We start from the raw sequence: 26,591 nt of genomic DNA on the forward strand, positions 1-26,591 counted from the left end.
GGTAATTAGAAAAAATTACGAAAAATTCTGTTCAGCATTTTCTTCCTTGTTATGATTTTCTCTTATAAATTACGAAAAATGGTGTATAGTATTGTATCATCACCACGTGTTATTACAGAAATTTATGGATCTTCCTCATCCAATCAGATATTGCAGTTGAAAACAATGCAAATGGTCCTCCCTCCTATGAAGGTACCACTGTTGTTAGTCGTTATGCGTTTCTTCAAGTGTTTGTGATGCGTATTTCTTTGACTCACTGTGAAGTTCCGTTTTCAAAGTAGATTATAATATGCTGAATTTGTTATTCAATATGATACCTTCTTTCAGTTTGATTCAGTGAATGGAGTGTGGTTCGATGGTTCTCGAGGAAAGAAACCTTGCGGTTCAGTCATTCTTTGCTTCGACGAACAGATGAGGAAGGGGAGAGAAATTTTGTGTTTGTTTTCTGTGAACTTGCGGTTATTTAGTCTGTTCTGTAACAGTGGTGATTCGGTGGACTTTGTCGATGAGCTGCTCGGAGTTGTGAGCATCGATTAACAATGATTGGTGGGATCATCGGCGGAACCAGCACCACGTTGTTAAACAGCTTTTGGGCGTCAAATCGGATGCTTGCATTAATGGGCAACAGTAAGCTTCTTTTATCAATCCTTAGAGCTTTTTGGTTATGGAAGTCAATTTTTCTTCTCTTTTACGTTCTTTGATTTTGCGTTTGCTTAGGATGATATGTTTTTCTGGAAAGTAAACCAATGGCTTCGTTTTGTTTTGTCATTAATAATATAGGATTTGAATGAGTTCCTCGACAAGATGTGTCAATCCCCCTTGACTTGTTTTCCTTGTCCTCCTCTGTACTTATTATTGTCCTGTATACTATCGATGATTTATGTCGCTGAAATAGTTAGTTTATGTTAGGAATCACGACCCTCTATAGTGGTATGATATTGTTCACTTTGACCATAAGCTTTCGTGGCTTTACTTTTTGTTTTCTTAAAAGGCCTCATATCAATGGAGACGTATTCCTTACTTATAAACCTAGGATCAACTCCTTTGTTAGTCGACGTGGGACACTCCTTCCAACAATCCTCAACAGTTCTCCCCTCGAACAAAGTACACCATAGCGCCTCCCCTAAGGCTTATGGAGCCCTCGATCAGCCTCCCCTTAAACGAGGTTCAACTCCTTTTCTTTGGAGCCCTTGAACAAAGTACACCATTTGTTCGACATTTGAGGATTCTATTTGACACAATTAAATTAAGGACATGACTCTGATACCATGTTAGAAATCACGACTCTCCATAAATGGTATGATATTGTCCTCTTTGAGCATAAGCTTTCATAGCTTTACTTTTGGTTTCCCCAAAAAGCCCCATATCAATAAAGATGTATTCCTTACTTATAAACTCATAAACTCAATAAACTCATGAAACTTGTAGGTGTAATGCATGTTCTTATGTGGGCTGCGTTCTTGATCTCCTTCTCTTCAATTAAAGTTTTCCTGGTTATCACCAAAAGCTCTTTGCCTGTTCAGCACTCTCCGGCTCTGTGAAAGGTTGCATTAGTCAGCTTTGAGTCTTCCTGGTCAAGGCTCGCTCATGGAGAGCTTATTAATTCTTACATTGATTGGTTCGATATGGGCATTTCTTGCTGGTTCTGCATGTTGCCAAAGGCCAGCGGTTGTGAACATTGGTGCAGTTTTCACTTTTGATTCAGTTATAGGAAGAACCGCGAAGGTGGCAATGGAAGCTGCAGTTTCTGATGTTAATGCAGACCCTTCCATTCTCAATGGAACAAAGCTGAATTTGGTCATGGCAGATACTCATTGCAATGTTCTCTTGGGCTCTATTGGAGGTACTTCACTGCACACAACTTCATTCATATTATATTATAGTATTTTGGCGACATTTTTTGAAATTTAATATTGGAATTCTTATTCTATATTGAATTTTTTTGATGTCTTCTTGTCTTACGTTACACTTTCTGACTTCCGCCCCCATGTGTGGCAGCTTTCCATGTTCTTGAGAAAGACGTGGTAGCCATCGTTGGGCCTCAATCTTCAGTTGTGGCTCATATGGTTCTACAGATTACTAACAATCTCCAAGTGCCTCTTATATCATATGCTGCCACTGATGCAACTTTATCTGCTCTCCAATTCCCCTTTTTCCTACGGACTACTCACAGTGACTCTGATCAAATGACTGCATTAGCAGAATTAATCGACTTTTATGAGTGGAAAGAGGTGATCATGATCTTTGTAGATGATGATTATGGTAGAAATGGAATATCCACTTTAACTGATGAACTTGACAAGATGTTTAAAATTTCTCATAAAATACCCTTACCTTCTCTGTTTCATCTCAGAGAAATCACGGACATACTCAATAAATCCAAGCTGCTTGGCCCTCGTGTCTATATTGTTCATGTCAATCCTGATCCTAAATTAAGGATCTTCAAAATAGCTCATCAACTTAATATGATGACAAGTGATTATGTGTGGCTGGCAACAGATTGGCTTTCTACTACCTTAGATTCAATTCTTCCCATGAACAAAACCTCTCTAAACATCCTTCAAGGAGTGGTTGTTCTTCGTCAACATACTCCTGAATCCAGCCAAAAAACAACATTATGGTCTCGGTTAAGGAATTATTCATTGAATGTCTATGCTCTTAGTGCCTATGATACCATTCAAGTACTTGCACGTTCAATCGATAAGTTTCTGAATGAAGGTAGGAGCATTACCTTCTCTTTGAAGAATAAGTTTCATGATTTAAATACAACTAAAATGCCATTGGGGAAGCTCAAAGTATTTGATGATGGTGCTCTTCTTTTGAGCATATTGTTGCAGACAAAATTCACTGGTTTAAGTGGTCGGTTCGAGTTCAATTCGGATCGGAATATCATCAGCAGAGGTTATGAGGTGCTTAATATCGATCAGACCGGGTTGCGCACGGTTGGTTACTGGTCCAATATCACAGGCTTTACAATCCAATCACCTGAAACTCTGAAGCAGAAACGAATTAGTTATACTCATCTAAACCAGACTCTTGGCAATGTTACCTGGCCTGGTGGGAAGACAGCAAGACCACGCGGATGGGTGATTGCAGACAATGAAAGACCATTGATAATTGGAGTGCCACTTCGAGTAAGTTTCGTTGAATTTGTTTCAGTAACCAATGGAAGCAACAAAAACATTGAAGGATATTGTATTGATCTGTTCAATGAAGCAAGAAAGTTGGTCCCATATGATGTTCCTTACAGGTTTATACCTTTTGGTAATGGCTACTCCAATCCTTGTTATAACGACCTTGTGAAGAACGTTGCCAACGGTGTAAGTAATCATTACATTTGTTCTTATTTATAACTTAGTCAACGATTATACAAGTTATATATATAGAGTAGATGGGTTATATCTGGTAAAACTATATATAGTGAACCGAACCATATATATACCCTTAGATAGTAAGTCATACAAAACCTTTAGTCAATATTCCTCGCATTTTCTCTCTTCTAGATCAAATATTTTCTCTCTTCTAGATCAAATATGTGCGTTGTTGTTGCGTGATCATAACCATATTATCTACTTGTTTGTTGTCCAAAGAGAATGAAGCGTTTACTTTCTCTTGTTTTTTCATTGTGATAGATATTTGATGCAGCTGTTGGAGATATTGCAATTGTAGCCAACCGCACAAGGATTGTGGATTTTTCTCAGCCTTTTGCTTCTACTGGTCTTGTTATTGTGGCTCCAATCAAAAATTCAAAATCAAATGCTTGGGTTTTCCTTAAACCATTTACAGTAGAGATGTGGTGTGTTACCTCGGCGTCGTTTTTTATGATCGGCGCGGTCATATGGCTTCTTGAGCATCGAGTAAACGATGATTTCCGTGGTCCACCAAAGAGGCAGCTCTTGACAGTAATACTGTAAGTGATCCGAAGGTTGTTGGCTTATTAATCAGTAAATGGTTGATACACATTTCCTTTAAAAATAAGTTGATCTTTGAAAATGTTTCCATCTTGCAGGTTCAGCTTCTCAACCTTGTTTAAAACGAACCGTAAGATATGTGTATTTTACTTCACGTTCTTTTATTTGTTGTTTCTTTTTCTTGTGTAACTCCTCGTTGGTTAATTTAGGGAATACTCATGAGTTTCTAAGTAAGAAATACATCTCCATTGGTACGAGGTATTTTGGGGAAGTCTAAAACAAACCAACAGAGCTTATGTTCAAAGTGGACAATATCATACCATTGTAGAGAGTCGTGATTCCTAACATGGTATCAGAGTCATACCCTTAACTTAGCCATGTCAATAGAATTCTCAAATGTCGAACAAAGAAGTTGGGATCTTCAAAAGTGTAGTAAAAAAGTGTCGAATAAAGGGTGTACTTTGTTCGAGGGCTCTATAGGCCTTTGGGGAGGCTCTATAGTATACTTTGTTCGTGGGGAGGATTGTTGAAAATTGTTGGGAAGGAGTCACACGTTGGCTAATTTAGGGAATGATCATGGATTTATAAGTAAGGAATACATCTCCATTGGTATGAGGCTTTTGGAGAAAACCCAAAACAAAGCCACGAGAGCTTATGCTCAAAGCGGACAAGATCATACTATTGTATAGAGTCGTGATTCCTAACAACAAACACCGTCTAAAATAAGAAGAAACAGCATCATCAAGTGGGCTTCATATGGAGCAAGTTCGACTCGAAGTCCGACTTTTAACTAGGACTATATAAGAGAAATCAAGCTCCAACAGCTTATAATTTAATCCACTCTATTCTCACTATGTTATGATTATAAATAAGAACAAATTTATACATTCAAAACGACAATTAGGCTTATTAATATTTCTGCTTCAATTTACCTAAAAAACTTGCTGTGACCTACTGTTCACTTGAATTGGTGTGGTAAATGTTTGACAAGATTTCTATATTACAGAGGAAGATACTGTAAGTCCACTTGGACGCATGGTAATGGTGGTTTGGCTGTTCTTATTGATGGTTATCACATCAAGCTATACAGCTAGTCTCACTTCAATCCTTACAGTTCAGCAGCTTTCATCTCCCATTAAAGGACTTGATGACTTGATTACCAGTGAACACCCAATTGGGTACCAGGTTGGATCGTTTGCATATAGCTATCTGACCGAGAGCCTTTACCTTCCGCGATCGAGGCTTGTACCTCTAGGCTCTCCTGAAGAGTATGAATCAGCACTATTGAAGGGGCCCTTCAAAAAAGGAGGGGTGGCGGCTGTTGTTGATGAACTGCCATATATTGAGTTATTCTTATCAGGGAGGAACGACTTTGGAATGATCGGTCAGCCATTCACCAAGAGTGGATGGGGATTTGTGAGTACCCTTCTTTAACTACAGCAGGAGATAACTGTGGACATACATTAGTAGGTGCATTAGGACTACTAGGAGATAACTGTGGACATACATTAGTAGGTGCATTAGGACTACTAGGAGATAACTGTGGGCATACATTAGTAGGTGCATTAGGACTAGAGATAACTGTGGATTTGTGAGTAACCTCCTCCCCTAAGGCATGTGGAGCCCTCGAATAGCCTCCCTTTAATCAAGGCTCGACTCCTTTTCTTTGGAGTCCTCGAACAAAGTACACCCTTTGTTCCACACTTGAATCACTTTTGACTACATCTTCGAGGCACACAACTTCTTTCTTCAACACTTGAGGATTTTATTGATATGACTAAGTTAAGGACAAGACTTTGTTACTACGTTAGAAATCACGAACGTCCACAATGGTATGATATTGTCCACTTTGAGCCTAAGCTCTCATGGCTTTACTTTTGGTTTTCTCAAAAGGCCTCATACCAATGAAGATAGTATTGGTGTAACAGTTCAAGCTCACCGCTAGTAGATATTGTTCGTTTTAATCCGTTACGTATCGTTCTTAGCCTCATGCGTTTTAAAATTTTTGAGGGAAAGCCCATAAAGGAAAGTTCAAAGAGGACAATATCTGCTAGCGTGGACTTGAGCCGATATAGTTAGTATTAGTATCCTATGTTACTCTTTTCATGGAATAGTTGCACGCCATTAATGTAAAACTTTCTACCAGGCTTTTCAGAGAGGATCTCCACTTGCAGTAGACATTTCAACAGCAATTCTAAAGCTCTCCGAGAATGGAAGACTTCAGAAGATCCACGAGAAGTGGTTCTGCAAGAAGGGTTGTCCTGGAGAGAGGAGAAGGAAATCTGAGCCTAACCAACTTCACTTACTCAGCTTCTGGGGTCTATATCTGTTGTGCGGTGCCTTTTCACTCGCTGCTCTTCTCATATTTTTGCTCCGAATCGTTCGACAATTCGCTCGATACACAAGACAGCAGCAGAAGGAATCTTCTCATGCAGAGACGGTATCATCTAATTCAAACTCAAGCTGGATTCATGTCGTATACAAGTTTATCGACTTCGTCGATGAAAAGGAAGAAGCCATCAAGAGACTTTTTCGAAAGAATGATACTCAGAATCAGGCTAAATGATAGCATAGCTTATTGATGTGCATTGGAAAAGGCTTGAAGGTAAATCCTGCAGCTGTTCTTGCAGGTTGGATCTTATGTTAGAAAAATATTATGCTATGTTCTTCCATTGCTGGAAAGTTACCCAAAATTTAGTGTTCATGTAAATAAGACTGCAACATTGAGATCTTAATTACTACCATGTTTGAATGGTAAAATTCTGTAAGATGAGACAAGTATGATATGTATGATTGCTATCAGTGTTTCATTCTATATGAAGTGATCAAATTTGGTAGGTTGACATTTTTAAGTGTATATTAGGATCGCGTCAGTATTACTAGATGTTCCACGTTAGTTGGGGAGGAGAACAAAACACTTTTTATAAAGGTGTAGAAACTTTCTCCTCAAAGACTCGTTTCGAAGTCTTGAGGGAATGCTCAAAGAAGACAATATCTACTAGCGGTAGGCTTAGACTTGGATTGTTACAAACCGTATCAAAGTTAAACATCGGAACAATGTGCTAGCCTCATGGCTGTTCGCCGAAGGGGTGGATTTGGTGGCGGACCCACATCAATTGGAGAAAGGAATGAGTGCCGGCGAAAATGCTGGACCTCGAAAGGGTAGATTGTGAGGACAATATCTATTAACGATGGACGCTCCAGTTAGTGACGAGTAGAGATTGGAGAAAAAAAAAAGTTTTTAAATTTTAAAATATTTATAAAATACTATTGAAAATCCTTTTTAAACAAAAATTTATTATTGAATTTTTTTTCCTTTTGAGCTTCATCGTCACGTCACTTGACTTGACCACGTGTGGTTGACCGTGTGTTGGGTACACTGTGTCTTGTGGATTTAAATAAATAAAAAAGAAATAGTTGGTGGGGTCCACACCCTGCCACGTGTTTCTCCCTATTTTATACAGTGACATAAAAATTTAAGACACGTCAGATATTGGATACGACTTCTCATATTGACAGCCCCCACTTGGTACCCTCAATAAATTTATTATACTTATTATTATTATTTTAAAAATAATTTTTATTATACTTCAAATTTTGTTTTTTAGACAATATTTTAAATTTTATTACTTTAATATCTTTGTAGTTACTATTTATGGTTAAATTTTCCAAAAAGAAAAAATCACAACCAATATTTCCAATATAAATTTTAGAAAAAGAAAAAGAATTTCATGAAGTATTTATATTCAACATTTGAATTCGATAATTTTTATACCTGAACAATAGTTTATAAAAAGATCTTTTAACGAGAAAATGTAGAACATAAATGTTAGGAGAGGACTCTTTGACCTGGACAACTTAGAGAAACGAACCAAAAAATAAATCGACTTTTTAGGTTGTTTCACAGACCGCACCTACCCCACAACTATTTCTTGTATTTTGTTAATTATATTTACATTGATCTATTTTTTATATTACAGAAATTAAATTTAAAAGACGGAATATATTATTTTTTAAAATTTAAGATAAAATAAAACTCAAATCTCAACCACACAAAATGTATTTCATTAATAATAATAATAATAATAATAATTTAATATATATTTTTAAAATTTGAAAATATCCGCCAAAGGTACTAAAGGTTGATAACAATGACATTTCAATAAATTGAATAATAAATGTGTTTCAGAAATAAAAAATGCACGGACTAAATTCATTTAATTCAATACTTTAATAATTTGAATTTCTCAACCAATTTCCACCAACTTTTTTTTTTCAATAATATTGGTTTATTAATTGTTTCGTTTTTTATTTTTTTATTTAACATGGAAACTTTGAATTGACTAGAAGATAAATAAATATATTCATTATTCATTATGAAAATATAATTTTTTAAAAAATATATTTGCTTATGTAAAGTAACGGATATAACTAAATTACATTTTAAGGAATATAATTATCTTCAATATTATTTTAATAATACAAATTAAGATTCCATAATTCCTAGGTATCTACAATCATTAAAATATTAAACATAAGTTTAACATAATATAAAAGCGTTGACCTTTGACCCAAGAACTAGAGAAAATAATTTAATACAATAATTACTCTAAAATTTTAACACGAATATTAATTAATTTAAAATAAAAATCGTGTTAGTAAACCAAATCTGAACATTTTTTTTAATAAAAAATATCCCATTAGACTGCCGTTGACTCAATTAATTTATTATTTTTTCCAATTCAAAATTGTTTATTATTTATCAATTACGCATCGTTTTATTATATATATATATATATATATATATAATTTGCTACGGTTGACCTATGGAATACTGTTTCTTGGCGAACACTGAAGAGTGTAAGAACAAGAACTTGAACTTGTAGTTTTCCTATTTTTGAGCTCTGTTTTGATTTCATTTGTTTATAATCAATCAATCTCTGCACGTGATTTTCTTCAACTTGTTTGTATATTTTAATGGCATGTGTTTTTGTAGAGTTCTTGAATTGATTATGCGGTTTTACAGTTCATTGGGAATGGGGTTTTGTTGGTAATGCTAAGAAATTTTTTGGGTATTAATTACTTGATCGAGTTTGATATGAGATGCTCCAAGTGGGTATTGATTATTATGAGTCTGGCTAGGCTGGGGATTACAATTTCAGTCGTGAAGTTGATGTTTAATCACTTTTTAGGATCTGGGTGTTCTTTTTTTTCAGGAACTTTGGGTTTATTCTGTAATGGAAGGGAAGTTTTGTGGAAAGATTTTGAAATAGGGACGGTGATGATTGTTCAGAGGGTGTTGATATCTTCAACAGGAATCATTTGTTCATCTTTTTGGAGCAATGTTTGTGTTTTGGGTTTGGAGGATTGTGATCAAAGCCAGAGTTGTGGTATTTGCATTGTTCTTTGGGGTATGGATGCCTTTGGGAGTGATTGGTGCGTCTCGAAACACGAGCGTGGTGAACGTTGGAGTTTTGTTCACTCATGATTCAGTTATTGGAAGGTCTGCACAGCCTGCAATTTTAGCTGCCATGGATGATGTTAATGCTGATAACAGTGTTCTTCCTGGAACAAAGCTGAACTTGATCTTACACGACACGAATTGCAGTGGATTTCTTGGAACAGTGGAAGGTACTGCTTAATCTTCTTTACTACGTTTGAGATTGTTATGTCAATTAGGACTGTGAGAATCATGAGTTGAAACTTAAATTTTATCTTGGAAATCGGTGGTAGTTCATATGTCTAATGGTTGCAGTTCTTGTTTTGGTAGATTGTTCAGTAGTTTAGGCATCAAGGATAGAAAATGATGCTCCTATTTGATTCTTATTCTATGCATTTGGAATAGGCTTCATGTTCTTGCATTGCCAAACATGTCTGCTATTCTATTGATTTGGATTTCTGTGGGAGTTGAGAGATCTGTGAATGAGGTTTGAGTTGTTAGATTCAATATCTCTTTGTGGGTGTCGATCTCTCGTTCTTTTTTGTAATCATTAGACGTGTCCGATTCATTAGATTGGAGTTTGTTTCTCAGTTAGTGCGAGATCTCATATCGGTTGGAGAGGAGAACGAAGCATTCTGTATAAGGGTGTGGAAACCTCTCCCTAATAGACACGTTTCGAAATTTTGAGGGGAAGCTCAAAGAGGACAATATCTACTAGCTGTGAGCTTGAGTGGTTACAAATGGTATTAGAACTAGACAGTGATGTGTCAGAGAGGACATGAGGCAATGTGCCAGCAAGGATGCTGGGTCTTGAAGGGGTGGATTGGGAGGTCCCATATCAATTGGAGATGGGAACGAGTGTCAGCAAGGACGCTGGGTTCTGAAGGGGTGGATCGTGAGATCCCACATCGGTAGGGAGAAGAACGAAAATAAGGGTGTGGAAACTTCTCCCAATCAGAGGTGTTTCAAAAATCTTGAGGTGAAGCCCGAAAGGGAAAGTTCAAATAGGACAATATCTGCTAGCGGTGAACTTAGGTTGTTACAAATGGTATCAGAGCCAGACACCAGGCGATGTGTCAAGAAGAGGCTGAACCCCGAAGAGGGGTGGACACGAGGCCGTGTGCCAGCAAGGATGCTGGGCCTCAAAGGGGGTGGATTGGGAGGTTCCACATCGATCGGAGAAGGGTACTAGTGCTAGCGAGGACGTTGGGCCTCGAATGAGGGTAGATTAGATTGTAAGATCCCACCTTAGTTGGACTACCGGATTCCTCATGGGACTAGGTCTTTTATACGTTCTTATATAATCTTATGCATTTATGGTGCTTCCTCCATGCATTTGGACATGTCTACAGCCTTGCGGCTGATGGAAGATGAAGTAGTTGCCGCCATTGGCCCACAATCCTCAAACATCGCTCACTTCATTTCCCATATCATCAACGAACTCCACATACCCCTTCTATCATTTGGAGCTACCGATCCTACTTTGACCACACCATACTATCCATACTTTGTTCGAACCACACAGAATGATTACTTCCAAATGAACGCAATAGCTGATTTCATAGACCACTTCGGATGGAGAGAGGTCATAGCCATCTTTGTAGATGATGACAATGCCAGAAACGGGATATCAGCATTGAACGATGCCTTAGCTAAGAAGCGTGTCAGGATCTCATACAAGGCCACCTTCTCTCCTGGCTCCCCCACTAGCGTGATAAATGACTTATTGGTATCAGTAAACCTCATGGAATCTCGTGTTTATATTGTTCATGTTAATCCCGACACTGGTTTATCAATATTCTCCATTGCTAAGAAACTTGAAATGATGAACAGTGACTATGTCTGGATTGCAACAGATTGGCTTCCGTCTATTCTTGATTCATTTGAAACAAACAATCCTGATGTAATGAATCATTTACAAGGAATTGTTGCTCTTCGCCACCACACCCCTGATAGCAATCTCAAGAAGAACTTCGCCTCCAAATGGAACACTACAAGCTTCAACTCTTATGCACTTTATGCATACGACTCTGTTTGGTTAGCAGCCAGAGCTCTCCACACATTCTTTCAAGAAGGTGGCAATGTATCATTTTCTAATGACCCAAAGTTACATGAAATCAATGGAAGCAAGCTACAGCTAACCTCACTTAGAGTGTTCAATGGCGGCGAACAACTTCTAGAGACAATCAAGAGAACCAAGTTCAGAGGTGTAAGTGGGTTGGTTCAATTTGGTGATGACAGAAACTTGATTCATCCAGCTTATGATATCATGAACATTGGAGGAACTGGTATGCGTAGAATTGGCTACTGGACAAATTATTCTGGTCTATCAACAATGACACCAGAGAGTTCATATTCAAAGCCTCTTAATGCTACCCCAAATGGCCATCTCTACACTGTAATATGGCCTGGTGAAGCAACAGCCGTTCCTCGTGGATGGGTGTTCCCGCACAACGGGAAGCCATTGCAAATTGTAGTGCCTAACCGTGTGAGTTACAAGGCTTTTGTGACTAAGGACAAGAGCCCACTAGGAGTTAAAGGGTATTGTATTGATGTGTTTGAAGCTGCTATAAACTTGTTGCCATATCCAGTTCCTCACGCATATATATTAAAGGGAGATGACAGTCTTGATTACAACAATCTTGTATATGACGTTTCACAGAAGGTGAGTACTTGGCTTTGCTTCATGGTATGTTTATATTTGGTGGTATGCTTATTTTGACGATATTGTCCCATGTTTAGAGATATGATGCAGCTGTTGGTGATATTATGATTGTAACGAATAGGACGAAGTATGTGGACTTCACACAACCATTTATGGAGTCTGGACTTGTGGTTGTTACTGTTGTTAAAGAGAAGAAGTCGAGTCCATGGGCTTTTCTCAGCCCTTTTACTGTTCCAATGTGGGCTGTCACTGCAATACTCTTTGTTTTTGTTGGAGCTGTTGTTTGGATTCTTGAGCATCGGAGTAATGAAGAGTTTCGTGGTTCACCAAGGCAACAAATAATCACAGTATTTTGGTTAGTATGCTTAAACTCATGCTTTTCTCAGTAATTGCTCCATAGATCCTAAACTTTTTTGAGGCACGTGTTGTACAGCCCAAGCCCACCGCTAGTGGATATTGTTCGTTTTGGCCCATTACTTATCGCCGCTAGCCTCATAGTTTTAGAACGTGTCTACTAGGGAGAGGTTTCTACCCCTTATAAGGAATGCTTTGTTTCCCTCACGATCCACATTGGTTAGAGAGTGGAACGAAGCATTCTTTATAAAGGTGTGGAAACCTTTCTCTAGTAGATGCGTTTAAAAACCGTGAAGTTGATGATGATACGTAATGGACTAAAACGGACAATATCTGCTAGCGGTGGGCTTTGGCTGATACAAATGGTATTAGAGCTAGACACCGGACGGTATGCTAGCGAGGACACAGGGTCCCCAAGGGGGTGGATTGTGAGATCCCACATCGGTTGGAGAGGGGAACAAAACATTCGTTGTAAGGGTGTGGAAACCTTTCTCTAGTAGACGCGTTTTAAAAACCGTGAGGCTAAAGACAATACATAACAGGCCAAAGCGAACAATATCGGCGGTGGGTTTGGCCTGTTACAAATCGTATCAGAGCTAGACACTAGATGGTGTGCCTACGAGGACGCTGGGCCCTCAAACGGGTGGATTGTGAGATCTCACATCGGTTGGAGAGGGGAACAAAGCATCCTTATAAGGGTGTGAAAACCTCTCTCCAGTAAACGCGTTTCGGCTATACGTAAGGAGCTAAAATAGACAATATCTACTCGCGGTGGGCTTAGACCGGAAATTGATTAGCTGGTAGCTTGCCATTTAACTTTAAGTCTTATGTAAGGCTGAATCTTGCATGGTTGTTTCCTGGCTTCTCTTACAAAATTAGAGCTCAACTTTGTCCTCCTTGCAGGTTTAGCTTCTCGACAATGTTCTTTTCTCACAGTAAGTTTTGTTCATTGATCCTACTCTATATATACTCAAAACCCAACCATTTTGTTGACTGTCTGTCTTGGTGCAGAGGAAAACACTGTAAGCACACTTGGACGGTCGGTGCTTATAATATGGCTCTTTGTTGTGTTAATTATCAATTCAAGCTACACAGCTGGTTTGACATCTATCTTAACAGTGCAGCAGCTAACTTCAAAGGTTGAAGGGATTGATAGCTTAATCTCTAGCACCGATGCTGTAGGAATTCAAGAAGGCTCATTTTCATTGAATTATCTGATTCATGAGCTGAATATAGCAGCTTCTAGGATCGTTAAGTTGAAGAGCCAGGAGGAATATATGGATGCTCTTCGCCGTGGACCTGCAAATGGTGGGGTAGCCGCCATTGTAGACGAGCTTCCTTATGTCGAGCTTTTCTTGTCGGGCACCAATTGTGTCTTCAGGACTGTCGGGCAGGAGTTCACTAAAAGTGGATGGGGATTTGTGAGTATTAATCCATCCAACTCGTGTTTTTGTTTTTGGGCTTTCCTCGTACCAATAGAGATGTATTCCTTACTTATAAACCCACGATCGTTCCTTAAATTAGTTAATGTGGGACTCCCTCCCAACAATCCTCCTCTCGAACAAAGTACACTATAGAGCCTCCTCTTAAGCCTATAGAACCCTTGAACAGCCTCCCCTTAATCGAGGCTTGACTCCTTCTCTAGAGTTCTCGAATAAAGTGCACCATTTATTCGACACTCGTGTCACTTTTAACTACACCTTTGAGACTCACAACTTCTTTGTTGACATTTGAAGATTCTATTGATATGCCTAAGTTAAGGGCATGACTCTGATACCATGTTAGAAATCACGCCTCTCCACAATAGTATGATATTGTCCACTTTGAGCATAAGCTATTGTGGCTTTGTTTTTGGACTTCCCCAGAAAGCATCATACTAATATAAATGTATTCCTTACTTATAAACCTACGATTATTCTCTAAACTAGTCAACAATTCTCTGTCTCAGGTATTTCCAAGGGACTCTCCTCTAGCGGTTGATTTGTCAACCGCCATTCTTCAACTCTCAGAGAATGGCGATCTTCAAAAGATTCATGACAAATGGCTATCACGAACGGAGTGTTCGATGAATCTCAACCAAGTCGACGCAAACCAACTATCACTGAGTAACTTCTGGGGTCTGTTTCTAATTTGTAGCATTACCTGCATTGTTGCTCTTTTGATATTCTTCAGTAGAGTAGCATTCCAATATCAAAGAGCTACCCCGGAAGCCCAGCCTGAAGTTGAGGAGACCCAACCTGATAGGACGGGACGCTTCGGTCGTACGACTAGCTTCATCCAATTTCTAGATAAAAAAGAAGTAAAAAAGGCTAAAAGAAAATTCATTGATATCAACCGAGCTGGCCAGAGCTCTGAGGGTCACTCTGATGAACTCAAAAAGGCCGAAGGAAAATTCATTGATATCAACCCAGCTGGCCAGAGCTCTGAGGGTCACCCTGATGAACTCAAAAAAACTAAAGGAAAATCCATTGATATCAACCCAGCTAGCCAGAGCTCTGAGTGTCACCCTGATGAACTCAAAAAGGCTAAAGGAAAATCCATTGATATCAACCCAGCTGGCTAGAGCTCTGAGGGCCACCCTGATTCACAGCCTCGTTAGCGCTTGCCCCTCGTCCTGGGGTGGAAAAAGCCTCAATCCCTGTTCTTATTGGACTTTTTGGGTTCCTTTTATTTTCATGTCTCATATAATGCATAAACTACACACGCCACAATAGAGCTCTCGTAGTTTTGCTTTTAGAAACTTGTAAATCTACGATGAAAACTTCTTCATTAGCCGACGTGAGACTCCTCTCTCAACAATCCTCCCCTCAAACAACACCATATAGTCTCTCCTAAGGCCTATGAAGCCCTCGAACAAAGTACACCCTTGAGTTTCTTTTGACTACACCGGCTAGCAGCTTCTTTTGTTCAAGATTTGATGATTCGATTAGCATGGCTAAGTTGAGAGTATGACTTTGATACCATGTTAAGAATCACGAATCTCTATAAAAGTATGATATTGTCCACTTTGAGCATAAGCTCTTGTGGGATAATATTCATTACTAATAAACCTATGATCAACTCCTTAATTAGCCAATGTAGGACTCCTCTCACAACAATCCTCAACGGACACCACCGATCAATAAGCTTAACTCAGCTCGTAATAAATCATATTTTAAGCATTTATATAAAACTCTAAAACATTGTTTGCAACATCACTTTTCTCTTCCTTCAAGGGTATTTACGTCCAAGCCTAATTTAAAAATTCAATTAAAAAAATATAATTAGCATTTTTTTGCTACGTGTAATGCCTTTAGTCATTTTTCGAATTAGACACCCTTTGTCTTTTTGGACGTATTTTATTTTGTTGGGACCAAATTACCCCTAACAAGGAGTAAAAAAAACATAGGAAATACAAAGAAAATAATTGTTGAATTAAAATTGAAAATAAATAAATAAATAGATTGGCCCACATAAGATATTTATGAATCCCTAAAACTTGACCAAAAAATTGAAATAGTGCATACGTGTCCTAAGGGTTTTATTAAAGACAGAAAAAAGATGTGAATGACGTGGACGTATTAAGAAATCTTAGCCATTGATGGTTCGACCATCATAATTTAAATAAGTCACCAACTTTTATGGTTTGTCGTTTTGTACACCTAACAAGATTCCTTGTCTCCTCATTTTTCATTCTTGCCTACGTGTCTTAACATCCTCCACCACATATATATTTATTTCTAAATTTGTAATTTGTTTAGAATTTATTTGATAATATATAATATTGACTAATAAGATAAATGTTCAAATTTTCGTGAAATTTTGATTTTAGAAAATTACACGTGTTTCTTATCATTAAACCAAACCAAGAGAATTCTCGACAAAATTTAAAAAGAAAAGAAACTTTTTAAAAATTATTTCTTTAGTTTTAAAAAATTGGTTTGAGTTATGAAAATATTTGTAAATAATAGTAATGATAATTATAAAGTTAATGTTTTAAAAAAATAAAAAATAAAATAATTATGAAAATAGAAAGAAAAAAGAGAAAAGAAAATGACATGACATGATCGAACTCCAATGATGAAAATGGAGTTGGTCGGTTCAATAAGTTTGAAATTATGAACCTCCAAAGATATTTTGTAAATCACGTTATTGTTCAATATATTCATCTAAATTTAATAAAATAAAATAAAATTATTTTATTTTATTTTATTTTGACTTTTTTGCAGTACAATAAATGTAGGGAATGGGGAAAAAAATTAGTTTCCAACTTCAAATTTTTCTTCCTAAAAATTGAATTAGGATTCTGATAAACACGATCTTTAAAATTAAATTAACCGAATAATTTTCTATATTAATTTTAGGTAATGAAACTATATTAGGTATGATATATTCAACATTTTTTTAATTAATAAAACTATTAGGTATAAAATTAAATATTATATCTAGAAAATTTGGGTTTCAATTTTGTGTTTAATACCTTCCTAAATTAAAAGAAAAAAGAGTGGGCAAGAACCTATTAAAGAGGGTAATTAAATGTTCAAAAATTTATTAGACACCAAACTCAAATTTTAGAAACTTGACAAGTTTTAAAGTTCAGTGCCGTATTGGACGTAAAATTGGAAATGTTAAAACTTATTAAATACTTTTAAAGTTGTGAGATCTCTTGTAACAAAAAATTAAATGTTTAAAACTCAGTCTTTGTTTGCACATTCTCGTTGAATTTAGGAACAATTCTCAAGATAAAAAATAACATTGAAAAAAAAACATGAAAAACGAAAATTAAAAAAAAATGTTTTGAATGGGTAAGATTAATACTGAAATTTGAACACCAATAATTAAGAGACATCCACGTTTTAATCATATGATGATTAACGGTCCAAGACAAACTTTTTGGTCAGCATCATAAGATTTTGACACGTGGATTGTGTCGTATGATTTTTTGCCACTCGAATTCAATTTCGACATTTGGTTTACTTACGTTCTACCGGTAAACCGCCCTTCCGTTAAAGTCGTCACATTGATAGCTAAAATGTCGTTGAAACTGATTTTTCAAGAAAAAAAAAAGAAATAATTATAAAAAATTCCCCCAAAAATCAAATAATGACGATTCATAGTCTAAAAATACCCCCCTGGTTTGAAGAGCACCAAGATCCCGGCTTACCATTTTCATGGCCTGGAGACCAATCCACACTCTCACTCCAGACCATCCACATTTCCCAACAATGCCTCAACCTTGCCGGAAACAGCCACTCAATTTCGGCCTTAAGCGGCAGATGCATCACCCGGCGACTGCTCTGAAGCGCCGCACTCGCCAGTTTTTGGAATCAATTCTAACATGTTACTCAAAGAAGCCTCAGACATGTCGGACGGTATGTGATGATGCTGCTACGGCTTCTATATCACCGCGGGCTGTCGCTGATGGTGGGTCTGAAGCAGAGACTCGAACACCCTTGTGCCACAATCATAGCCAGGACAAAGATTTGGTGCCTCTGAAGATCAGCCTGTTGGGTGATAGCCAAATTGGAAAGACAAGTTTTCTGGTAAGTGGAGTTTACGTTTGGGTTTTGGGTTTTGGTTTCTGGGTTTCACTTTTCGTTGCTGATTTGAAGGAAAAATATGTTGGGAATGAAATGGAGGAGGGAAAGAGTGAGCAGAGAGGATTGAACTTGATGGACAAGACACTGATGGTTAGAGGGGCACGAATTTCGTATAGCATTTGGGAAGTGGGAGGTAATTGGCTAAATTTGCAGCTCAAGAATTATAATGTGGACAGTTCTATGATGAGATGCAGAAAGGAAATAATGTGTGTATATGGATGCAGGCGACAAGAAATCTCAGGATCACATTCCAACAGCATGCAAAGACTCTGTAGCAATACTTTTTATGTTTGATCTAACAAGTCGGCGTACCTTAAAGAGGTGAGACTTGTTTCTGTTGCTTATTCAACTTTGGCTCTGATGAATAAGAAGGTTGAAACCAAGATTTTCCTTCGGTTTGCAGCGTTCTAAGGTGGTATAGACAGGCCTGGAAGTGGAATCAGGTATTTTAGGACCCATTTGATAGCACCCTCCAAAGTTTCTAAAACCAAAAGCTCCTTTCTCCCACTTTACTGAAGGTGGAACGTTCTCTGTTTGTTTTGCAGGCAGCAATTCCAGTACTGATAGGAACAAAGTTTGATGATTTTATCCAACTCCCAATCGATTTGCAATGGGCAATTGCAAGCGAGGTAACAGTAGAAATCATGAGTGTTTCTTTAGTCGTACCCTTAGCCAGGAAACTGAATGATGATCCAAGATCCTGCAACTCCATAATTTTGTAACAAACTGATAGATTTTTTTGAGAGTTTCCCACCAAATCTTCCAAATTTGGGTTATGCCAGAGGTTGTCACAAGATTTTCTTATTTTGACAGGCAAGAGCCTACGCAAAGGCACTGAATGCGACATTGTTCTTCTCCAGTGCAACCTACAACATCAATGTCAATAAGATCTTCAAATTCATCACAGCAAAGCTCTTTGACTTACCTTGGACGCTTGAGCGCAACTTGACTGTTGGAGAGCCTATGATAGATTTCTAGAGTTGTTCTTCCACCCTACATTGCCAACCTGATTCTCAAGAAACTCATAAAATCATCCTGCACAAGGATTACCATCCACATTGCTTCCACACAGCTATGTCAGATGTAGCGGAGAAAGGCAGAGGCGTAGAGCCCCGTCTCCGAAGTCAAGATGCATCTGCACTGCACTAAAGTTGTAGAAAAGCAATCAGACAATTTGTAATAACCACAGTTGTTTACGGTGTCATAGGAATCAGATCAGGCATGTCATAGCAAATGCAGCTAGAATCCTTTTAGAAAGTTTAGTTCAAAATCCATGCGTATCTGTAATCACGCTCAGCATCTTCTTTTTTATGAGAAAATTACAGTGCCTGTAAAATTAAAAAACAGTTAGATGTCCTTCTTGCTTGATGTGATCGAGTAAAGTTTTGTCCCTCATCTTTAGACAAGCAGCTGAGGTAAGAAGTAAAAAGTTTTCTTCAATAACAGACCATCCCATGGCTTAGCAAGCAATGGTACGTACAGAGAGGGGAACGAAATATTTCTTATAAGGGTATGGAAACCTCTCCTTACCAGACGCGTCTTAAAACCATGAGGCTGACGGCGATACATAACGGACCAAAGCGGATAATATCGGCTAGCGGTGGGCTTGAGCTGTACAACTGCAAAAGTTAATAATTGAGCCCCCTACTCTTATTATATGCAGTAACAGTGCAATATCAACATTCATAGCGGAAAAGGTTTGAGTCTGAGATATCAAATAATTCCACATGAATCCAGAAATGAAATTCATTTGAGAGCAATACTGAAGTACCTGTTAATGACAATGTATTTACAACAGTAACTTTCAGGTGTTCAAACAAATATATTCCAACAAAGAAGTTCAATAAAACAAGATTGTTACAGGATGTTGATTTAACCCCATAAGCAATGACAGGCTTTGAAACAGGAGCAAAGATCCTCCAGTTTCTATAACTGGTTGAGAGTTGACCAAGTTCATTAAATTCATGAATTAAATGAAGTTAACAGAATGTTGATTAAACTCTATCTGAAAATCTGAATACATTTATGAAACTTACACGGAAACAAATATGCCTGCAAATTTCAAGCACATGCATACGGAAACAAATATGCCTGCAAATTTCAAGCACATGCATTGCTTGAAAATCTGGAAAAAGGTCCTGGAACTGTCTTAAATGGTGTGGTAGCAAAGAAAAAGTGTAGTGTAAAGTATAAAAGATAATTAAATTATATGTTGAAGCAACTAGCAGGAGTGCAGCTTTTGTATCTTAGCAAAAATGAATCGAGCACATGGGGAACAGTAAAGCATTGTATATCAGAATCGGATCATGACATTGATAACAATAATTTGATCCTAAAACTTTATATATCATATCTTTACACATTCGAAAAACATACACTCCACTTTGGATCCTGTGCGGGGAAGATCGACATATGCCATATGATACTTTTTATGCTTTTCAGAAATGTAATTTAAGAATTTAATGAATATGGAGTAAACAACTTGGGAAGGACTCGATCCAACAGAAGATCTAAACTAACACTTAGTTTTCATTTATCCAAACAAAGAAACAGAGAGAAAAGAGTGTTAAACGAACACGACTCTCCACAATGGTATGATATTGTCCACTTTGAGCATAAGCTCTCATGGCTTTGCTTTGGGCTTCCCCAAAAGGTCTCGTACCAATGGAGTTAGTATTCCTCACTTATAAACCCATGATCACACCCTAAATTAGTCGATGTGGGACTTCCATCATCCAACAAAGAGATGGTGAAGAAAAACAAACCGGAAATCGGAATTCGAAATCCCTGCTATTCAACGAACGCTAAACGTTAAGTGTGTTATTTACTCTTGGCTTCTCTCGTTTCAATCTGTAGAGAGAAAATTAGAAATCACAGGTTGTTTGAGAAAGTTCTACAGGAAATCCCTAATTTCAAATTCCATAAACCACAGAACGAAAGGAAACAAAAGAAGTCGGAATTTTAAGAGAATTTGGAAAATTCATAGTAGAGGATTGAAGGAGAAGTTAAATTACTTGGATAGAAAATGAAATGATGATCGTTCCCCTCTGGCGTCCGCCATTGACACTCTTCCGTCGGAGTTGCCGGTTGCCGCTGCCTGCATTCTGCTCGCTGGATTTAGGGTTGTCAAAAAAAATGGCGGGTAAATGTAATCTTTTCCATAAAAGAGATTCAACTGTTAGTGTGACATTTTTTTTTTTTTTTTGAAAATTATTTACTTAAATTTTAAAAATATCTATAAATTTTTAAATTCATAAAAATTAATACTTACTTTTATGTAGTTTGACCTAATTAAATATTATATTATTGACCTAATAAAATATTGGAATTTTTTTATTAAAAAAAAACTCTAATTTATGAATTTATTTATCTTAAATAATTTTGTACACCAATAATTACTTACATTATTAACTCCAAAGAAAACTTATTTATATTAATATTTTTTTTTAAGGGAGAGAAATTAATTTAAAAAATTAAAATGAAAGTATTTATTGTATTAAAAGTTAGAGAGCATTAATGAATTTGATTATCCAAACATTTCCCCTTTTCTAAACTTTATATTATAATACAGTTAAAGAAGCCCACCTTGAATGGTCATTTATATAAGGATATTCAATTACATATATAATTTATAAAAAAAATATTTATACTTTCTCGTACTTTAATTATGCTTATATTTAATCCTCATTGTTAACCTTGATTAATTAGATGCAAATTTAATTTTTTTTTTTTTCAAATTTTTAGAATCATGTCTCTTGCCGCTTGCTAACATATAACATTGCATTCTCAAAATTGCTCGTCAATCGTTGACCTCGTTTTCTAAAACTATTTTTTAAGAACATGGTCAAAGACTTGAGCATACATTGTCCGTATCAACGGTGATCAAGTTTTATTTAGCTTACATACTCAATGTAACATTTTAAACCCAACGATAGCAGATATTGTTCTAACGCGAGCAAAAGTTTGTTAAAACGCGTTTGCTAAGGAGAGGTTTCCACACTCTTATAAAGAATGTTTTGTTTCCCTCCCCAACTGATGTGGGATCTCACAATCCGCCCCCTTCAGAGCTCAGTATCCTCACGGCACACCACCCAGTGTCTAGCTCTGATACCAACTATAACAGCCCAAGCTTACCACTTGCAGACATATTGTCCTTTTTTTGTTTTCCTTTGAGGCTTCCCCTCAAAGTTTTTAAAACCTGTCTTCTTAGGGGAGAAATTTTCACACACCTTTATATAGATTGTTTCATTCTTCTCTCCTAACTAATGTGAGATCTCACACTCAAGGACGAAAGTAAGTATTAGGAGTCTTGAAAGAGTACAATTGTGACAGTTGATATCAAAGTTTCTTAGCATCGAATGAAGTAATGCAACACGAAAATTTAAGTTCTGGGTGTGCAGATGAAATCTCTTAACGTTCATAGACTGAATAGACACGAGTAACTAATCGGTAGACGACTAAAATTAGAGGATCGGAGCCATGAAAGGGTAGTAGGCTTCAAAAAACATGGCATCATAAAATCACAAAGGGGAAACACAACAATGAATCCATAACAACACTCATCCATCCCACAAAATAACCAAACAAAACAAAAACCTAAAATACAAATGTTGTCATCACAACAAGTCCCTTCCTTCCTAGGAAAAATTAGATGATTTGGTTCTTTTTTCTTGTCGTTTCAGCCTTTACTCTGTTCGAGGAAGTCAATGCCCGAACCCCTAAAACACTCTCTCCATTGTTTTTTTGTTGCAGGGTGCGTTCTTGACTTCTCCCAAATACTTCGTATCAGCCAAAAATTCCCTCATTAACCCCTAAAACCCACAAAAGTTTCCCCCTTTTTCCTGTCTCTTATGCTGTCTCACATGACAACGAAGCTTTAATCCTCTCCGCCGTACAAGCAATCAGATTGTTCACCGTTGCAACTGACCCAAGTGACAGTTTTGCTGTTGGCACCGAATCCACCAGAATCTGAAATGCCACCGTCAGGAGTGAACCACCGGTGGCAGTCTCTGCCGTGCCGTCTGGAAGAATGGCGAACCCGGAGGGGAGAAGCGCGACGTAGTCGGGATCTCCACCGTTGAGGACGACGTTCATTGCGACGATGTCGACCGGAGCGTAGATGACGAATGAAGCTGTTGGGTCTGTGCAGCTTTCTTGCAGGATTAGCATGTTGCTTTGGCTTGAATTTGCACTCTACAAATTATTAATAACCATAGTTTTGAGCAAAAAATAACCATAGATTTTTAAAGGGTTTAGGGTTATAGGGAGAAGTGTTACGTTTACACGTAGAAGAGAAACGCAGTTGCCCGTGTCACGACCGTTGGCAATGTGCGCCATTTCTTGAACTACTCCGCCATTCGACAGAATATCCCACTGTAAAAATATCAAACAAGAAGCACCCATTAATCGATAGTATGCCATAGAGCCTTCTATAAGGTCTATAGAGCCCTTGAACAGCCTCCCCTTAATTGAGACTCGACTCTTTTCTTTGGAGCCCTCAAACAAAGTACACCCTCTGTTCGACACTTGAGTCCCGTTTTTACTACACCTTTGAGGCTGACCACTTATGTTTTCAACATTTGAAGATTCTATTCACATGGTTAAGTTAAGGGTATGACTATGAAACCATGTTAGAATCACGACTCTCCACAATGGTTCGATATTGTCTACTTTGAACATAAGCTCTCATGGCTTTGCTTTTGGTTTTCCCAAAATGCCTCATACCAATTGAGATATATTCCTTACTTACAATCCTATAATCATCCTCTAAATTAGCCAACGTGAGACTTCCTCCCAACAATCTTCAATACTTAAGCTGATAAGTTACAGTAAATTTTAATACCTCGCTTCGAGAGTTCTCGTCACGGAGAAAATCAAAGATTCTCTTAGGTGGAACGGGAAGCCAGAAGGAAGTTGCAGCACTAAGGACAATACCCGGAGGTCTTCCGGGGTCATCGATACTCTTTCGGGTCATGACTCGAACATCGTCGGCTCCCGTACCCGACAAAGTAGTCCATGTGTGAGTCGTGGAGGCGCTCACACCAGCACAGAAGCTTATCACCATTCTCTCAGCCAGCTTCAGCATGCTCTTCCTCCCTTCTTGATTCGTTATCACTAGGTTCAATTTGAATCCACCATTACATAACAAGAACAAACAATCAGGGAACTAATTTAACCATAACCATAACCTATAAATACCTCCAACATCACCGGTGGGTATGTTGGTGGCCATGGCACTGGCAAGCCGTTCACATTGGCGGTCTAAGGTTGTAACCCATCGCTTGGCCCCAAAGGCTTGGCCGGAGCTCACCAGCTGCTTGTAAAGACTATGAACTCCTCTATCATCAACCTCAACATGCTCAACCCATGTAACCTAATATACCAAACCCAACAAATCAAGTCCCTTTCATTCCAATTCATTAAAAAAAAAAAAAACTCATCTTTTTTAACAAAATTCACCTTTGAATAACCATTAGGCATTTCTTGGATCAAACAACCCGACGGTCTTCGTCGGCATCTTAATCCAGGAGTAGGACGAAGATCATCCAATGAAACATCGACAACCGCCCACGTCCCGTCCACATGTTGTTTGCAATATCGAACGTAGTAGCTCTCCCGAGTTGGAACTAATGGCGACGGAACTTGAAATTCCGACGTCATCTGAATAGATATTAAGCTTTTGAGTTTAGTAGTAGTTTAACGGTGTAACGGTCGAGATAAAAAGAACATACCACTTGTAAAGCTCCATTGTAATTTCCAGCTACTCCAGTTGATAACACTTCAAGTGTCATAGCTCTTGACACAATTCCAGAGAATAAAGTTGACCATTGATTCTATCATACAAAATTAAGTCAAAATTAGGTTAAATTTAAAAAAAAAAACCCTAAAATTCAAACTTAAATTACTTACCACGTCCATGAGAATCTCAACAAGGTTAATATGATTCATGATAACAACAGCTGATTCACGTGAGGCTTCACATTTAAACCCAGATGGCTTAGGCCCAATGCCTCTAGGAAACGTTCTCAAGTACTCATCTTCATTGAGCACATTAGTGGACCCATCTAGACTAGTCATCCATAAGGGCTCGCCTAGTTGAGCCATTCTAGTGAGCTCTTCCATGGCTGCAACTGCTAGCTCGATGATCATCGGCTTGTCCGCCTCGGTTGGAGCACTGATGGATCGGATTAGGTCACCAGCCGAACCGTAGATGTCTCCTCCTAAGCCTGATTGTGGTCCGAAGTTGCCCATTCCAAGCTCTAATGGTCGAGATGGAACTGGTGGAGAAAGTAGAGGGTAGTTCACTACTGGCTTCCCCACATATTTTGCAGCTATTGCGGATATGCGATCGATCTAGACGGGAAAAAATCGGAGAATTGAAAATGAGGTTTCGGGCGAGAAGCGGAATCTCGAGCTTCTAATAACTTCCAGATACAAATTCGAAAACATAATTTTCCAGATAACAACCTTCGATATAGATTCGAAAGTTACGTACCTCTTCGCGAAGACGGGCATTTTCGAGTCGAAGATGATGTTCATCAAAGGACATTTCACCAATGGCAGTCGGGCCACCGCAATTAGGGCACGAGGCATTGCTAAGAGCTTCTCTATATCTCATGTTATCAGCTCGAAGCTTCTCGTTTTCGGTTCGAAGTTGGGTGTTCTCATGGCGTTCATGTTGATTCTGTAAATGCAACACAAACACATCTTAACAAAACATTTCAAAGAAGAAAAAACAGCAAAAAAAAACAGCTCTAACCCTAAAGTAAGCATTTTTACCTTCATTTGAGTACGTTTATTTTGGAACCAAAACTTGACTTGCAAAGGCTCCAACCCTAATTCCCTGCTTAATTCCTTCCTTTGTTTGTCATCAGGGTGAGGACACTCCTTGAAAAAACTACCCGAAAAACCCGAAACAAAATTGAGCACAAACTCGAACTCAAACATAGCTCAGTAAATAAAACATTCTAGATAGACTTACGCTTCCATTTCTTGGATCTGATGTTGAGTATGACGATGATAACGCTTCTTTTTAGGACGAGGGTCTTGATCGTCACCCGAAGCAAGTTCATGATTGTTGTCGCTACCAGATTTAGTAGCGCTATCGAAATCATCGTCTCGGATTCGAGCAAAATCGCTATCGGAAGTGTTTTGAGGCATGTCTAAGGGGAGGAGCTTACCGTCGTCAAAAATACTTGGCTGGAACATCTTCTACAGATCTTTAAGATTCTTCCAAGACAGCTTATGGGTTTTGAATCTAACAATTACACAATCAAAACTTCAAATTCCACACTAAATTAATCAAACCCAACAAATATTTTCCGACCAAAAATGTTTTTTTTTTGTTTTTTTTTTTAAATCAAAATCTAAACCAAAACCCCATTAATTTTTCATAAGAACCGTTCTTGGAATTTACTCTCAAACTTTATAGTCCCCATTTTTTTTCTCTCTCTTATTTTATTGTTATTATTATTTTCTAACGCGTTTTTCGAATATCGATGAAGATTAGCTTCGAAACGACGTGTTTTAACCTAACATAGAAATCGAGATTATGTTAATAATAATACAATAACTTTTGTAACGATTTGAGACCCATTTGACAAAAGGTTTTTTTTTTTTTTTTTTTTTTTTTTTTTTTTGTT

The 26,591-nt window shown here is 37.8% G+C and overlaps 4 protein-coding genes and 2 long non-coding RNA genes across 15 annotated transcripts in view; 3 read left to right on the forward strand and 3 right to left on the reverse strand.

The window, feature by feature from the left end:
- The first annotated feature begins 507 nt into the window (after positions 1-507).
- On the forward strand, positions 508-6,759 carry LOC111451066 (glutamate receptor 3.7-like). 2 transcript variants are annotated; one of them, XM_023091325.1, is made up of 7 exons: positions 508-627; positions 1,524-1,843; positions 1,999-3,320; positions 3,633-3,910; positions 4,010-4,041; positions 4,918-5,327; positions 6,058-6,759. In XM_023091325.1, the coding sequence occupies exons 2-7, from the start codon at positions 1,588-1,590 to the stop codon at positions 6,475-6,477; spliced, it is 2,718 nt and encodes a 905-aa protein (XP_022947093.1). In that variant the 5' UTR covers positions 508-627; positions 1,524-1,587; the 3' UTR covers positions 6,478-6,759. The 2 variants fall into 2 exon arrangements, with proteins under 2 accessions (XP_022947093.1, XP_022947094.1); XM_023091326.1 differs by having other exon boundaries at positions 4,918-5,331; positions 6,058-6,316.
- A 1,971-nt stretch (positions 6,760-8,730) lies between these two features.
- Positions 8,731-15,142, forward strand: LOC111451064 (glutamate receptor 3.4-like). Of its 8 annotated transcripts, none has more exons than XM_023091319.1 (8): positions 8,731-8,771; positions 9,128-9,542; positions 10,704-12,016; positions 12,094-12,371; positions 13,274-13,305; positions 13,382-13,791; positions 14,319-14,685; positions 14,758-15,142. In XM_023091319.1, exons 2-8 carry the CDS (start codon positions 9,254-9,256, stop codon positions 14,931-14,933), a joined length of 2,865 nt encoding a protein of 954 aa, XP_022947087.1. In that variant the 5' UTR covers positions 8,731-8,771; positions 9,128-9,253; the 3' UTR covers positions 14,934-15,142. The 8 variants fall into 8 exon arrangements, 7 of the variants coding, with proteins under 7 accessions (XP_022947087.1, XP_022947088.1, XP_022947086.1 ...); XM_023091320.1 differs by having other exon boundaries at positions 14,319-14,678; positions 14,895-15,142; XM_023091318.1 differs by having other exon boundaries at positions 14,319-15,142.
- Positions 15,143-17,520: 2,378 nt separating this feature from the next.
- On the forward strand, positions 17,521-19,317 carry LOC111451069 (septum-promoting GTP-binding protein 1-like). The gene is made up of 6 exons (XM_023091331.1): positions 17,521-17,892; positions 17,962-18,082; positions 18,174-18,270; positions 18,353-18,392; positions 18,495-18,578; positions 18,763-19,317. The coding sequence occupies exons 1-6, from the start codon at positions 17,521-17,523 to the stop codon at positions 18,925-18,927; spliced, it is 879 nt and encodes a 292-aa protein (XP_022947099.1). The 3' UTR covers positions 18,928-19,317.
- Positions 17,972-18,967, reverse strand: LOC111451072. The gene is made up of 2 exons (XR_002711925.1): positions 18,875-18,967; positions 17,972-18,815 (listed from the first exon to the last, which is right to left on the reverse strand). It is a non-coding gene; the product is annotated as an uncharacterized LOC111451072 (long non-coding RNA).
- LOC111451071 lies at positions 19,274-21,084 on the reverse strand. The gene is made up of 4 exons (XR_002711924.1): positions 20,964-21,084; positions 20,715-20,799; positions 19,480-19,720; positions 19,274-19,359 (listed from the first exon to the last, which is right to left on the reverse strand). It is a non-coding gene; the product is annotated as an uncharacterized LOC111451071 (long non-coding RNA).
- Positions 21,085-22,440: 1,356 nt separating this feature from the next.
- LOC111451067 (homeobox-leucine zipper protein HDG2-like) overlaps positions 22,441-26,591 on the reverse strand; it is a 5,552-nt gene continuing 1,401 nt past the window's right edge. The window contains exons 3-12 of one of the 2 annotated variants that reach the window (XM_023091328.1): positions 25,931-26,148; positions 25,729-25,846; positions 25,445-25,633; positions 24,859-25,302; positions 24,681-24,782; positions 24,409-24,609; positions 24,148-24,322; positions 23,792-24,063; positions 23,227-23,322; positions 22,441-23,142 (exon numbers count right to left, since the gene is read on the reverse strand). In XM_023091328.1, the coding sequence (XP_022947096.1) occupies positions 22,798-23,142; positions 23,227-23,322; positions 23,792-24,063; positions 24,148-24,322; positions 24,409-24,609; positions 24,681-24,782; positions 24,859-25,302; positions 25,445-25,633; positions 25,729-25,846; positions 25,931-26,148 (2,160 nt within the window). In that variant the 3' untranslated portion in view covers positions 22,441-22,797. Of the gene's footprint in view, positions 23,143-23,226; positions 23,323-23,791; positions 24,064-24,147; positions 24,323-24,408; positions 24,610-24,680; positions 24,783-24,858; positions 25,303-25,444; positions 25,634-25,728; positions 25,847-25,930; positions 26,207-26,591 lie in introns of both variants that reach the window. The other variant, XM_023091327.1, reaches the window with a different exon arrangement.

Source organism: Cucurbita moschata, unplaced genomic scaffold, assembly GCF_002738365.1.
Source record: "Cucurbita moschata cultivar Rifu unplaced genomic scaffold, Cmos_1.0 Cmo_Scf00013, whole genome shotgun sequence".
NCBI classification, from domain to species: Eukaryota; Viridiplantae; Streptophyta; class Magnoliopsida; order Cucurbitales; family Cucurbitaceae; genus Cucurbita; species Cucurbita moschata.

What these genes read in the sequence shown, in the direction of transcription:
- LOC111451066 (XM_023091325.1), top strand. Translation starts at nt 1,588, where the DNA reads ATGGAGAGCTTATTAATTCTTACATTGATTGGTTCGATATGGGCATTT. An exon ending in CAGCTCTTGACAGTAATACT is followed by an intron (nt 3,911 to 4,009) that starts GTAAGTGATCCG and finishes TCCATCTTGCAG; the next exon opens with GTTCAGCTTCTCAACCTTGT. An exon ending in CCAAGAGTGGATGGGGATTT is followed by an intron (nt 5,328 to 6,057) that starts GTGAGTACCCTT and finishes ACTTTCTACCAG; the next exon opens with GCTTTTCAGAGAGGATCTCC.
- LOC111451064 (XM_023091318.1), top strand. Translation starts at nt 9,254, where the DNA reads ATGTTTGTGTTTTGGGTTTGGAGGATTGTGATCAAAGCCAGAGTTGTG. An exon ending in TATATGACGTTTCACAGAAG is followed by an intron (nt 12,017 to 12,093) that starts GTGAGTACTTGG and finishes TCCCATGTTTAG; the next exon opens with AGATATGATGCAGCTGTTGG. An exon ending in GACAATGTTCTTTTCTCACA is followed by an intron (nt 13,306 to 13,381) that starts GTAAGTTTTGTT and finishes GTCTTGGTGCAG; the next exon opens with AGGAAAACACTGTAAGCACA.
- LOC111451069 (XM_023091331.1), top strand. Translation starts at nt 17,521, where the DNA reads ATGGCCTGGAGACCAATCCACACTCTCACTCCAGACCATCCACATTTC. An exon ending in AGTCGGCGTACCTTAAAGAG is followed by an intron (nt 18,271 to 18,352) that starts GTGAGACTTGTT and finishes TTCGGTTTGCAG; the next exon opens with CGTTCTAAGGTGGTATAGAC. An exon ending in AGGCCTGGAAGTGGAATCAG is followed by an intron (nt 18,393 to 18,494) that starts GTATTTTAGGAC and finishes TTTGTTTTGCAG; the next exon opens with GCAGCAATTCCAGTACTGAT.